At 45.6% G+C, this 13,945-nt stretch overlaps 1 protein-coding gene across 1 annotated transcript in view; it reads right to left on the bottom strand.

Moving 5' to 3' along the window:
• Positions 1-1,734: 1,734 nt before the first annotated feature.
• The window catches only part of BARX2 (BARX homeobox 2), a 65,604-nt gene continuing 53,393 nt past the window's right edge, over positions 1,735-13,945 (bottom strand). Inside the window, exons 3-4 of the mRNA XM_081123524.1 lie at positions 12,883-12,967; positions 1,735-2,724 (exon numbers count right to left, since the gene is read on the bottom strand). Of these exons, the coding sequence (XP_080979650.1) occupies positions 2,458-2,724; positions 12,883-12,967 (352 nt within the window). The 3' untranslated portion in view covers positions 1,735-2,457. The remainder of the gene's footprint in view (positions 2,725-12,882; positions 12,968-13,945) is intronic.

The raw sequence follows: 13,945 nt of genomic DNA on the forward strand, positions 1-13,945 counted from the left end.
AGGTGGAGGGAGCAGGGCTTGGCGCCGAGTCAGTGCCCACTGGCATTCCGAAGGCCCAGCCTGGCCCAGCCTGAGTCACAGGGCAACGCCACACAGAGCTGAGGCCGGAGGACAGGCCCAAGGCTTGTAAGTGCACTTGACCTTGGGCTCAGGGCTTCCCAACAGAAGGAAAGATGATCCAAGGTCTTAAACCCTCCACCAAAATCCTTTCAATCCCGGGGGACAGTAAACAATAGCAAAGATGACAGGCCACAGACTCAGGGCTGGAGTCAGAAACAGTGGCCGGACCCAGGCGCAGGAAAACTGTGTGTCACATGTACGTGTACAAGGACGGTCACTATCGAACACCTGCGATAATGGTAGTATGAGAGTCCAGGACCAGGGACCAAACACCATCGTGGGAACACAGAATCCAAATGAAGGGCCCTTGGAGGCCAGGAGGGGTAAATAAGACAAAACAATTCCTCAGGAGTGAGACTCAAGTTGGCACAGATCCACCCGCTCACTTTGGCCACCGAGTACATGCTTTGGCCCTTGTGACACCACCTGGTAGGCAGATCATGAAACTACGTGGGGTGGGCTGGAGGTGAGGGAGACGGCTTCTGCACGCAGCACACAGGAAACCTCGCACAGACACTGGGTGTGGTCTGCACAGACTGGTTCTCGAAGGCCAAGTCTTCCCCTCCTTTGTCTATTCACAAGAGTTAAGGGACAAAACTGCTCTCTCCTTGTTGATCTCAACTGCGAAAGCAATGCAGGCACTGCCTCCGCAAGGGCAAGGTGGCAGCCGCTTCCCGACGGTCCCCGCTAACAGGGAAGCAGGCGGCCAGAGTGCTGAAAGCAAGCAGGCCACGCCTGTTTCACTTCTAAAAGAATGATATGATTCGTGTTACAGAACTAGTAACGGGTTTTGCTTCCTAGTCGAGGCCATTATTAAAGTCAGTTTATATTTCCTGAGCCCCGCTGGGCAGTTACCATGTAATTAATAACGGACAGTCCGCAGGATGGGTGCTCTGCCCTGTAGGACGTCACCAGTGAACACCAAGGCGGAGGATCCTGCCAACCCTGTGGGACCAGCCTCTGGGCCATCTGCAGGACAGTCAGATGGGAGTCGAGTCCTCACTTCAGGAGGTCTGGAGCCCACCTCTTCCCGGGTCTTCTGAAAAGTGGGGCATCCTTTTGAACTTAAAAATCACAGAGCACACCCAGCCAAGTCATTCTCAAGTCTTCCTTTGTTAAAAGTTGCAGAACCCGTCACCCAAGTGCACACTTGGTAAAGAAAGGTAAACAAGAAACCGATAAAAATGGTTCCCTGCAGGGGACAGAGGGCAGAGTGCAGAGGGGACAGGAGGGAAAGCAAGACCTCTTTTTACACAGCTTGATATCTGAAGCAAATAAGTGGATTATGTCTTTGAAAAAGGCATAAAAAGTTTTTGCAGTTGGAAGCCCAGGCTGTTCAGGACCTGACAGTGGAGCGGCCCCGCAGGAGGCAGTGGGAGGGGAGGGGAGTGGAGCCCAGCCACCCTGCTCCGTCCGCACCCAAGGGCGTCTTGGTGTGTCTGACATTTGCTCTCTGCATTGAGACATCACTGGCCGGGCCCAGGCTTTTATTTTTTTTATTTTTTCCTAGCTGGGAAACTAAAGCCCAGGGAGCCGGGCCCTGTCTCTGGGTCTCTCCATAAGACATATTCAGAAAGGGTAAAATGCACTCCCCAAAAGAAACAACACGCCCAACCCTTTTGAAAGATTTTTAATTAAAAAATAAAAGTTATCTTAACATATCTGCATTGCAGCTTTGACGATGGCAACTTAATGGAGCAAGAAAAACAAGGCTTATGGGTTCTTAAGTCACCTGGATCATCTTAGAATGGGTTCCAAGGCACACGTGTCTTCAAACAAACAAACTTTATTCAGAAACAACGGTAAGAACTCAGAACTCCCTTCCCCCAACTCTTTTCAGCCCGCCCTCATCAACCACCCCCCCCCCAAACAACAACCAAAACATTAAATTCTCTTTTTAAAACTACAGAAATAAGTGCTGAGTCAGCGAGGAGCCTGGGCAAGCGGCCCGCGCCCTCCCCCTTTCTGCTTTGCTGCCTGGCTGCCCAGGGGCCGGGGGAGGGAGCCAGGGCGGCTTCCACCGCGCGAGGCCGGGCCCTTGCGGGTCCCAGGCCGCCACCCAGCTGGGGCAGGCAGTTCCAAGGCACTGTGTCCCTTTAGTAAGGGCATCCTGTGGCTAAGGCATCCTTTCAGGAGGAGAAAGGCCTATGGCAAGCAAGTCTTCTCAAATGCTTGCCATGAAAACGCCAGGAGGCCTGTGGGAGGGAGGGAGGGAGACAGGTGGCTGGCTCTCTTCGCCCTCAGTTTACCAGGCTTTGGGAAGATTTTCTCTCCTGTTCTCCTGCCTCCTTTCTTTCCCTTCTCCCCAGTTTCCCCCTCCCCTCGAAGAGTTTTATTTTAGCTTGATGGTGGGGGTTCGGAAGAGGCTACTGGCAATTCCTGCGGCTGGCCTGGGGGCTCTGCCAGCTCTAAGGGGACAGCGCATGCTTTAGGTTCCTGCGTGTCACAGAGCTCCTCCGGTCCCTGCGAGGGCGTGGGGCACTCCTGGCTCTGGGCCTGGCCACTCATCTTCTCTTCAGCTTCAATCTCCTCTGAGGTGGGGATGGAGTTCTTCTTGGGACGACCTTTGGGCTTTGTGGGTGCTTCCTGGCCACCTTTAAGAACCTACATGGGAGGAAAATGGTCATTAAATCCAAGAAATAACTCCTTCCCTCCACTTTACCACTCAGAAGCACCCATGTCATCCCTTTACAGCAGTGACAGAGTTTGGGAAAAAGGACCTTCAACCTGTCACCTCCAGGCTACAAACACATCTGCATTTTTAAATGCTCAGTGCACTTTAAGCCAATATTGCAGACGTTTTGGCATTAAATAAAAGGATCAAACGCACATAAAAAAATCCAACTCAATAATGAGGAAAGAAATAAAAATTAAAATATTAATGTGGTATCAATGAAGTCGACAAGTTAAAAAAAAGACAATATTTGTAGCAAGCCGGAAAATAAGCACTCATACTCCTGTGCCAAGTTGTAATTGCTACAACTTTTCAAAGGGAAACCTGAAAATTCAAATCAAATGTTTTAAAATGTGCATACTTTGACACAAAAATTCCACTTGTAATAATTTAGCCTAAGAAAGTCATCAAAGACAAAAATCGATCTGCAAAAATATTCATGACAAAATTGGAAAAAAATTACTCTAAATGTCCCACCATGATTGGGTAGATAATTATAGTATATCCCAAAGAGAGAATACTTGATGACCATTACAATTATTAAGTAGGAGGATGTTTAATAACATGGGGAATATTAATATTTTGGTGTGAAAAAAAGGTTACAAATTAGCATATTTCAATTTGAAGAAGTAATGACTGAAAACTTCCCCAACCTGGAGAAGGAAATAGACATACAAGTCCAGGCAGTACAGAGAGGCCCACAGAAAGACACTTCATAAAATGGCAGAGCTTAAAGACAAATTGAGAATCTTAAAAGCAGCAAGAGAAAGGCAGTTATATACCTACAAAGGAATTCCCATAAGGTTATCAGCTGATTTCTCAACAGAAATTTTGCAGGCCAGAAAGGATTGTCACAAAGTACTCAAAGTCCTGAAAAGCAAAGACCTGAAACTAAGACTACTCTACCCAAACTGGCTATTGTTTAAAATTGAAGGAGAGATAAAAAGCTTCCCAGATAAGAAAAAGCTAAAGGTAATCACCACCAAACCAGTATTACAAGAAAAGTTAAAGGGACTTTTTTAAAAGGAAGAACAGAAAAAAAACATACATATGAATAATAAATGGCAATGACAACATATCTATCAATAATCACTTTAAATGTAAATGGATTAAATGCTTTACCCAAAGCAATCTATAGATCCAGTTCAAATCCTATCAAAGTATCGATAGCATTTTTCACTGAACTAAATGAGTGATCCAAAAATTTATATAAAACCACAAGGGACCCTGAATAGCCATGCCGATCTTGAGAAAGAAGAACAAAGCTGGAGGTATTGTGCTACCTGATATCAAACTATACTACAGTAGTCAAAGCAGCATGCTACTGACATAAAATCAGACACATAGATCAATGGAACAGAATAGAGGGCCCAGAAATAAACCCACGCCTATATGACCCATTAATCTATGAAAAAAAAGCAAGAACATACAATGGGGTAAAGACAATCTACTCAATAAATGGTGTTGGAAAAACTGGACAAATACATGCAAAAAAAGAAAAGAAACTAGACCATCTTCTTACACCATAAACAAGAACAGACTCAAAATGGATTAAAGACTTAAATGTAAGACCTGAAATCATAGAAGTCCTAGAAGAAAAACAGGCAGTAAGCTCTCTGACCTTGCTCTTAGTGATATTTTTTTCTGATTTATCTACTCAGGGAAGGGAAACAATAGAAAAAAAATAAGCAAATGGGACTACATTGAAGTTTTGTATAGCAAAGGAAATCATCAACAAAACAAAAAGGAAACCTACTGAATGGGAGAAGATACTCACCAATAATATACCCAAAAAGGAGTTAATACCCAAAATTTACGAAGAACTCATACAACTCAACACACACACACACAAAATGGCAGGAGACCTGAATAGGCATTTCTTCAAAGAGGACATGCAGATGGCCAACAGACATATGAAAAGATGCTGTACACCACTGATCACCAGAGAAATGTAACTTAACACCACAGTTAGATACCACCTCACACCTGTCAGAAAGGCTATCACCAATAAATCAGCAAACAATGAGTGTTGGCGAAGACAGGGAGAAAAGGGAACCCTCATGCACTATTGGTGGGGTTGCAAATTGGTGCAGCCTCTATGGAAAACAGTGTAGAGGTTCCTCAAAAAATTAAAAATTGAGCTACCATATGACCCAGCCATTCCACTTCTGGGTATTTATCTGAAGAAATCCAAAACACTAATTTGAAAAGATACCATTATGCACCTTTATGTTCATTGCAATGCAATTTTCAATAGCCAAGATAAAAAATCAACCTAAGTGCCCCTGATTGGATAAAGAAGATGATACATATATAGAATGGAATATTACCCAATTATAAAAACAATGATGCCTGGCCGGGCGTGGCTCAGCGGTTGAGCATCGACCTAGGATCCAGGAGATCGCGGTTCGATTCCTGGTCAGGGCACATGCCCGGGTTGCGGGCTCGATCCCCAGTTGGGGGCATGCAGGAGGCAGCCGATTGATGACTCTCTCATCACTGATATTTCTATCTCCCTCTCCCTTCCTCTCTCTGAAATCAATAAAGATATATTTTAAAACAACAACAATGAAATATTGCCATTTGTGACAACATGGATGGATCATGTTGTCACAATAAATCAGACAGAGAAAGGACATACCATATGATTTCACTTGTATCTGGACTCTAAAGAACAAAATAAATGAACAAACAAAACGGAATCAAACTCATAAATACAGAGAACAAACTGATGGTTGCCAGATGGGAGGGGAGGTGGGGGACTGGCTGAAAACGGTAAAGGGATTAAGAACTACAAATTGGTAGTTACACAACAGTCATGGGGGTGTAAAGTACAGCACAGGAAATAGAGTTGAAAATATTGTGACTTATTGGGGAGACCACTCAGTAAATTACCTAAGTGTCTAACCACTATGCTGCACACCTGAAAACTAATATAAAATAATATTGAATGTCAATTGTAATTGAAAAATTTTAAAAAGATTGAAGATGCCAAAACATGCAGTGGTATATTGTTCAAAGAAGTAGAGCGTAGTAGATAGTGTTCCAGCTTTGACAGTGGAATAACTAGATTAAATTCTAACTCTGTTGCTTACCACCTTTGTCTTTGGGAGAGTCCTTTAAAGAGTCTGAGCCTCAGTTTCCTAACTTGTAAAATGGGGATAAGACCTTAACTCACAGGGTGCTGGTGAGGGTGATGGACAGATATGTATATGAAGGACCAGAACTGTCCTGAACGGCAGATTTCCTCTGCCCAGAATATACCTGGCACCCTGCTCACCTCGTTAACTCCGATTAGATAGGCTCTTCCTGGGAGGCTTCCCTGAGCTCCCAAGTCTAAGTTAAATGCCCTCCACAGTATTCCCTCTGAGCATGCTGTACTCTCTCCATCAGAACAGGACAGGGACTGTCCTTTCATTAAGGACAGTCCTTCCATGCTCACCTGCCTGTCTCTCCCACTCAGTCAACAACCATTACTGAATGAAGTAATCTTTCGCAGCAGGCCTTCCCATTGTGCCAAAGAAAGCGAGTGAAATAAGAGTGAAATGGCCTTGGGATTTCAAAGGACTTGCACATTTATTATCCCAATTTGTGACTTACCCGAAAATAATGAGGTAGGAATAATTTTAGAAATATCTTTACATTACTCTAGAATATAACACACTCCTTCCTCCGCTGACTCAATGCTGGTGCGGCGTGGCTGCTGATTTTCTGGGCAGCCAGTGCGAAGGGCTGGCACAGGTAATCAGGAGTGGCATATATGCTTGCTGCTTACCTCCCTAGCTTGCTCTTATCTTCCCCACTCGCACAAAAGCTCCTTGAAGGTAAATCCTGCATCTATCCCTTGCTCTTTGCAGCCCAAGCATCTAACTTCCAACTGACTCTCTATGCAGTCACGAAATATTTGTTGCCTATATCTTCCCGAAACAGCCACAGAGTGCTCCCTGGTGCTGAGCTGTAAGAATAGACGTAGTAACTTGGTAAACAATAGTCCTTCAAAAAAACACACAAAACTTTACTGAGATATAATTCACATGCCATCCATTTTATCCATTTATGATGTACAATTTAGCAATTTTTAATCACATAATTGTGCAAATATCACCAGAGCCCAATTTTAGAACATTTCATCACCCCCCAAAAGAAACCCCATGCCCATGAGCAGCCACTCCCCATTTCTCCCCAATCTCTGCCCCCCAACCCTAGGCAACCACCAGTCTGCTTTCTGTCTCTACAAACTTGCCTGTTCTGGACATTTCAAATGAATGGCATCATATAATACGCCATCCTCTGTGACCGGCTTCTTTCACTTAGCCTCATGTTTCCAAGGAACATCCATGTTATAGCACGTGCCAGTGTTTCTTTCCTTTCTACGGCCGAATAACACCCACTGTCTGGACACATCACACTCTGCTGACCCATTCATCAGCTAATGGACACCTGTGTGCTTCCACCTCTTGCCTGTTGTGAACAGTGCTGCTATGAACACGGGTGTGCAAATACGTGCGCAAGTCCCTGCTTTCACTTCTTTTGGGTACATGCCCAGAAGTGAAATTGTTGGTTCACATGGTAAGTGGACGCTGAACATTTTGAGGAACTTGCACACTGTTTTCCAAAGCAGCAGCACCACGTTACAGCCGATCAGCAGCGCATGAGGACCCAGTTCACATCCTCACCAGCACTTGTTATGCTTTTTGTATTAAAGCCACCCCAGTGGTGTGAAGTGGTATCAGTGTGTTTTTTATTTTCATTTCATTGATGACAAGTGAAGTTGAGTATCTTTGCATGTGGCAGTTATATGTCTTCTTTGGAGATATGTCTATTCAAATCCTTCATCCATTTTGCCCTGGCCAGTGTGGCTCAGTGGTTAGAGCATCGGCCTGCGCACGGAAGGGTTGCAGGTTTGATTCCCAGGCAAGAGCATGTACCTGGGTTTCGGGTTCGCTCCCGCCCTCTGGCGGGGGGCGCGTGGGGGAGGCAAGCAGTCGGTGTGTCTCTCTCATATTGATGTTTCTCTCTCTTTCTCTCTTCTCCTTCCTCCCTGCCTTCCACTCTCTCTGAAAAGCAACAGAAAAAATATCCTCAGGGGAGGATTAATGAACAAACAAACAAAACTCCTTTGCCCTTTTTAAAATCTGACTTTATTTTTATTATTGAGTTGTAAGAGTTCTTTATATATTCTGGATACAGTCTCTTACCAGATACAAGATTTGCAAATATGTTCTCCCATGCTGTGTGTTGTCTTTTCACTTTCTTGATGATGTCTTTCACAGGACAAAAGTCTTTAATTTTGGTGATATCCAATTTATTTTTTCTTTTATTTGTGCTTTTGGTATTAATCTGGGAAGATTTTGCCTAGCCCGGGGTCATGAGTATTTACTTGTATTTTCTTCTAAGAGTTTTATAGTTTTAGCTTACACATTTAGGTCTATGACTCATCTCAAGTTAACTTCTGTGTGCGGTATGAGGAAAACCATAAGTTCTCAGTAAACACCACTTTTTAGCTGGGAATCTGCCCAACCACTGTACTTTCCACCCAAACACACCTATATGAAGGGACCTCTAACAAGGTGTAGATGTTGACAGATTCCACCTTTGGAGAGAAGACATCTGTATACATATTTTCACATGAGTCAGTATCTGATTTTGACTTCAGTGCAGGCTGTTGAAAGCCGCCGAATGTGCCAAGATGGAATTTACATGTTGAAAGCAGCCCCACTCAATATGAAAGAGGTTATACAAAATTAAGTTGCCCCATGTAGTAATCATGTTATAAAAGGGCAGGTCTGAGGAAGCCACCTAATTGGCAAAAGAAAGTCCAGCCCAGTAATTAGAGAGCGCCACCCACGCGGCTTGGATCGACCCCACCTGGCTGTTTTCCTACAGCACACACACACACACACCCCAAAAATTCAAAACAATCGCACCATTTTCTAAATGGAATAAAACACTCCAGTGCCAGCAATAATTAGGAGATAACTACACACTTGGCTGCTTTCTGCACTCGACCTCTGGCCCCCTGCCTCCCAGCACACATGACACACGCAATTATCTCACCACCGCCCCACACCATTCTCATGCACCCTGTGGCCCTTCCCCCGGGACCCCCTGCTCCCCAAATATTCCTAGAGCCAATTTAGTCTCCTTGGTCCTGAGAGGCCCGACATCCCATTGCACACAAGGTCACATGTCCATGGGAAAAACTCCAAGCACATCATTTACTTCTATCAGCCGTGCCTACTGACAGCCTCCTCTGCGCTCTAAAACGAGACAGCCCATGTCCTGTTGCTAAGGGCATCGGGACAAGGCCTTTGCTTCCTTCCCAGGGTGGTTAGGCGGGGGACAGGCTGCTTGACTAGAGAGCCCAGAAAGTCAGTATGGGGAGGGGACGTCCACTGCCCCCATTATTCAGACAGGAACCTGAGCTGAGCAGGCAGAGGTGGTTCATCACCTTCAGAGGGCAAGCCGAGGGCAGGGCCAAGATTTGAACACAAAACCCTTGACCATTCGAATCTAACACTCTTCCCAGCATCTCATTGTGTGTAATGTGCGAGGGATATGTAAAATGTGCCGCTGTTATTCCTGACTTTCCAGTATTTACTGCTATTACCCAACCTCCCAGCAGACCCCAGGCCACAACTCGTTACTGGGAGTGCTCTGTGTTCCTTCTTCTCGATCTTTCTCTGCAGCTCTATGGGGGAAATGAGAGCCATGTAACTGACAACTGTGCCCAGGGACCCGAGAAGCCAGCTCGGACTCTAGCATGAATCTCTTCCTGGGACCCCGTTTAGCAGGCTTTCTCCACCTGAAGATGGGCTGTTCCCCTATGTCACAGGTCCAGACGCCAAGGCACTGACGGGGCGAGGCTGGCGTGTGGGAAATGAGAAAAGACAAACACCCAGGGCTGCTCTTAACCGGAGTCCCACGACCCTGGCTTATTTCTGCTGGCCTCCAAAAGTCTGGATTCTCTAGAGATACGGATTTTCTGGATAGGTGAATAATTTTTAAAATAATAATATGAGAAGAGCAGCAGCTAATATTTTCTTGGTTAGATACTATGTGGCAGGCACAGTTCTAAGTTTTACAAGGATTGGCTCACCTTATAAGGTATATATTAGGCATTTACTGATGAGAACACAGGTACCCAGAGCTTAAGCAACCTGCCCAAGATGACATAGACCCCAACTGGTAGCAGTTTCACAGAAATTGTTGATTATCTGGGAACTTTTGCTGCAAAACATGATGAAGGCACATGGTACGTGACCCACCCAACTCGGTGACTGGGAGAGGGGGGTAGTATCCATCTGGATCCCCCCCACCCCAGAGCAGAATTCTGTTGTATTATTTCAGAGCCGAAAAAGACCACTGCTAATGAGGCTCTCTCAGCCTGTTGCAAAACACTGCGAGTCCTACTGGAACTAAAGCCAAACAGAGGTGGAATAGTGTCCCATCCCGCGTGCAAGACTGAATTTACCCAACCCGCTATAGGTTACAAATGCTGACCGGTAAGAACTAGTCCGAGATGCTATCTCGGTTTTGGCAGCACTGGCCTTGGCAGCCGCGTGAGTAACTCTGAGAATCAAGTACTAATCTTTTTCCAGTTCCAATTAGGTTACTAGCCTTGAGACATCCTTATTACCCAATTACCTTTTTCTTTTCCTTCCCAGTACCTGAAGAGACAGCCTTGAAAGAGTTTCACCAGGAAAGTCCATGAAGCAATCAGATCCCAACAAAGCCTCGCTGTTCTGGGGAAGTCAGAGCTCAGACCCGCGCTGAACATCCCTGGCGTGTCAGCTCCAGCCACTCCGAAGTACTTCCAGTGCCCCCCAATACTTCTGTCCCTTTCTTCCGCCTGTGATACTCTTCCCACCTTCACTTGGCACATTTCTAGTCATCCACTAAAGCCAATTAAGATGGCACCTCTTCCATGAAGCCCTCCCTTCTCTATACTGCCTCTGAACCCTGCAGATGCTTCTGCTACTGCCCCGATCACTCTGTGTGATTACTCGTTTACAGGTCTGTCCCCCCCACTTGACTGAATGACTTTCCTAATTTTATTTTTTAATGGACGGTGAGTGCCTTATCTTTGCATCTCTATCGCTTGTGCTCAGTAAACGACTGCTAAAGTTAACTGAAAGCTTGGCACTCTTGCTTCCTCAAGTGACCTGAATTTGGTTGGCCTGTGGGTTGCTCTCTGAGGTTAAGTCTGCCAAATGCCTCCCATCTGGCTCTATAGGACACTGATAACCATCAATAACCGGCCCACAACTGTGCGGGCAGCATAGTAGCTGGTGAAAAACAAGTGACATCAGAGGCCAGGGCACATGCACGGTCCCACGGGCACTGGGCGGTGCTGGCAGAGATGGCAGGCTGTCAGCTCTCTAGCCATCTGACTCATGAAAAGATCGCTGATAACCAATTTAAACAATGCCTCTGCCGCTCGGGAGACATTGATCCCGATGATGATGATTGACGAGGCAGGAGGTGGGCGGTGGAACTTGCACAGAAAGCAGTAAAGGGACTTGCCCAAAAGCACAGCCAGGGAGGGGCAAGCATGGGAACAGAGCCCCGGGTTTCTCACTCCCAAACCTGATTCCTCCAGAGATCAATCCCCCGAAAGGTTTCCACCATGTCTCGGGGGTGTCTTAGAAGTTCTGGAGTAACTACGTGTTTCATGGAATCCCACTCATCCTTCAATTCTAGCCTCTCTCTGCAGCTGTCCCCAACACCTCTCTTCTGAGCTCTTACGAGGAACTAAATCTTTAAATAAAAAACCAGTACTTCATTAAAGTGTCATCCCTAACTGCTTCCTGGACCTTGATTCTCCAACTAGATCATAAATTCCACGAAGGGTTATATTTTATTGTGCTACTTCCTACAGTGCCTAGGACAAGGCATGGCTCACAAGAGACGCGAACTGCATGTGTGTTGATTCATGCGATCTGTGTTTGTACATGTAGCTGCAACCTTCACCTCACTTTGAGAGCACTTCGTGAGCCAATCCACCTCCAGCTGAAAATCCTTCCATCTTCAAGGCGGGCCCCCAGAGGAAATGATGAGATTCGCCCAGAAATTCCTTTCAGGATATATAATAAATGCTGCCTTGTTGGCTTTTCTCTACTTTTCCCCTTTAACATTCATTTCTTGTTTGTTTGTTTGTTTGTTTATATTTCTCATTGTTAGCAGGCAAAGCAAGAACTAGAAACAATGGCTAGGATCAGATGGGTTAGCAAATTAGAACATTATCAGGCAGGCCTGGACCGCTTGGTCCATATGAGAGGAGAAAGGGCCAGTAAGATTTGGCAAGAATATGACAGAGACCCGGGTCAGAGGCCCTGGTGTGCCTAGTCTCTAAAGAATAGGGCAGAGGTCTTCCCACCCTCATCTCCCCTGCCCCTTTCCTTTGGGTCTGACCTTGTCCCTTTGCAAACCTGGAAATGAAATACTCAACTACTTTGAACTACTATGGAAACTGAGTTCCTCAAATGTAGATGTTCTTTTTTTAGTGATATCTATTCTAATAAGTTCATTTAAAAAACAAAGATGGACCAACTCATTAGCTGGGCCATCCTAGAACCATAGTCATTCTGCCACGTGCATCGGAGGAACCTGGGAGGGGCCTGGAGTTCTGCATTTTCACCTGCTACCCAGGTCACTCTGATGCCCACTATAGTTTGAGAATCACTGCATCAGAGGACACACAGCTATAAGAACAGATGTGCCCTAAATGTCATTATAAACAGAGTACCGACTTCTATTCTTAGCTCCTGGTGGGAGGGGGAAGGAAATTCTTTGAAAAGGTTAGCAGGTGGGGTTAAATCTAGCCACTGAGAAGCTTGTGGGCTTTCACTTTCTGTTATTTCTAAGGAAACTGGCAGAGAATCTCCTTCTGGTCAGGAAATCCAGGTCAGGAGGAATGGCTTATCCTTCTGTACACACAGCCTCCCTCCCAGCCGACACCATGAAAGGCCTCCCCACCGCTGGAGCCCAAACCATCAAATGGTCCTTCCCGCATCTTCCCAGCCCTGCAGGAAGGATTTGTCCTGCCACGATAGGCACATGGCTGGACTCACTCTCTTCTTTCTTACCATTTTCTTCCATTTCATCCTGCGATTCTGATACCAAGTCTTCACCTGCAGTTGAGTGAGTCCCAGAGACTGGGCCAAGTCCAACCTAGAAGGCAGAAGACACAAAAGCCAGTAGATATAGGGTCCTGTTAACTGGTTCCAGGCTCTGCTACTAAAATTCAGACCTTCCCCATTAAACCAATTCTTCCTCAAAGAGCTTTGCTTTCCTTTCAAAAATCCTATGGATGAAACTCTGGGAAGCTAGAAATGGATGCCCACACCCCAGGACTGTCTACACTGGATCTGAAACGAATTTGAGCCTTCATTACAAAGTCTTTTTCCTTACTGGGAATCTTTACTCTGATTCTATACAAAAGGAATTTTTCTGACCCAGAATCCAAACTAGGGAGCATAGGTAAAGCCGTGTTTTCCTTATTGGAATCCCATTCATCATTCCAGATCCAGTTCAAGTCCCACCTACCTGCATGTGAGCCTCTTGGACACTCCCCAGCTCATGCAGGTTGTCTCCTCTCCACCCTCCCATGGGTCAGCCACCACCCAGGTGGCTCCAAGTTCTCAGCTGGTCTCTAATTGCTTCGCATCAGTTATTTCTACCTCCCTAACTCGACTGCAAGGCAAAGTACGTCTTCTGCTTCTTTTGTAACCACGAAAGTGCCTATCACATTCTAAATCCAGAACTAGGTTCAAAGACACCTTCTGATGGGTTGACCCTTGGTAGCTTCCCTAAATTGTCATAATGCCAGATTCCAGAAGAAATATTAAATCCACAGGCCCTCCTGTTTCCCATTATACTGCTAACCACGATTTTGCATTTCTCTGTAGCCTTCTGAAAAGTCTTGAATGTCAAAGCCATTCCCGGGAAGTGTGTGGTTGGAGCAATTTCCAACAACACAGTGACCAACGGTCCCCCGAGTACCACAGTGCCCCAGGCTATGTGCTAAGCCCTTAAAGTGTGTTATCTTACCTCTTCCTTTCACAACTCTGTGAAATAGGGTTAATTATTCCCAGAATCTCTGGGAAACCATGGCCAAATCCTATCAGCTGGCTGTTATTGTGAATAAAG

The sequence above is a fragment of the Miniopterus schreibersii genome, assembly GCF_964146895.1.
Source record: "Miniopterus schreibersii genome assembly, chromosome: 20".
NCBI lineage: Eukaryota > Metazoa > Chordata > Mammalia > Chiroptera > Miniopteridae > Miniopterus > Miniopterus schreibersii.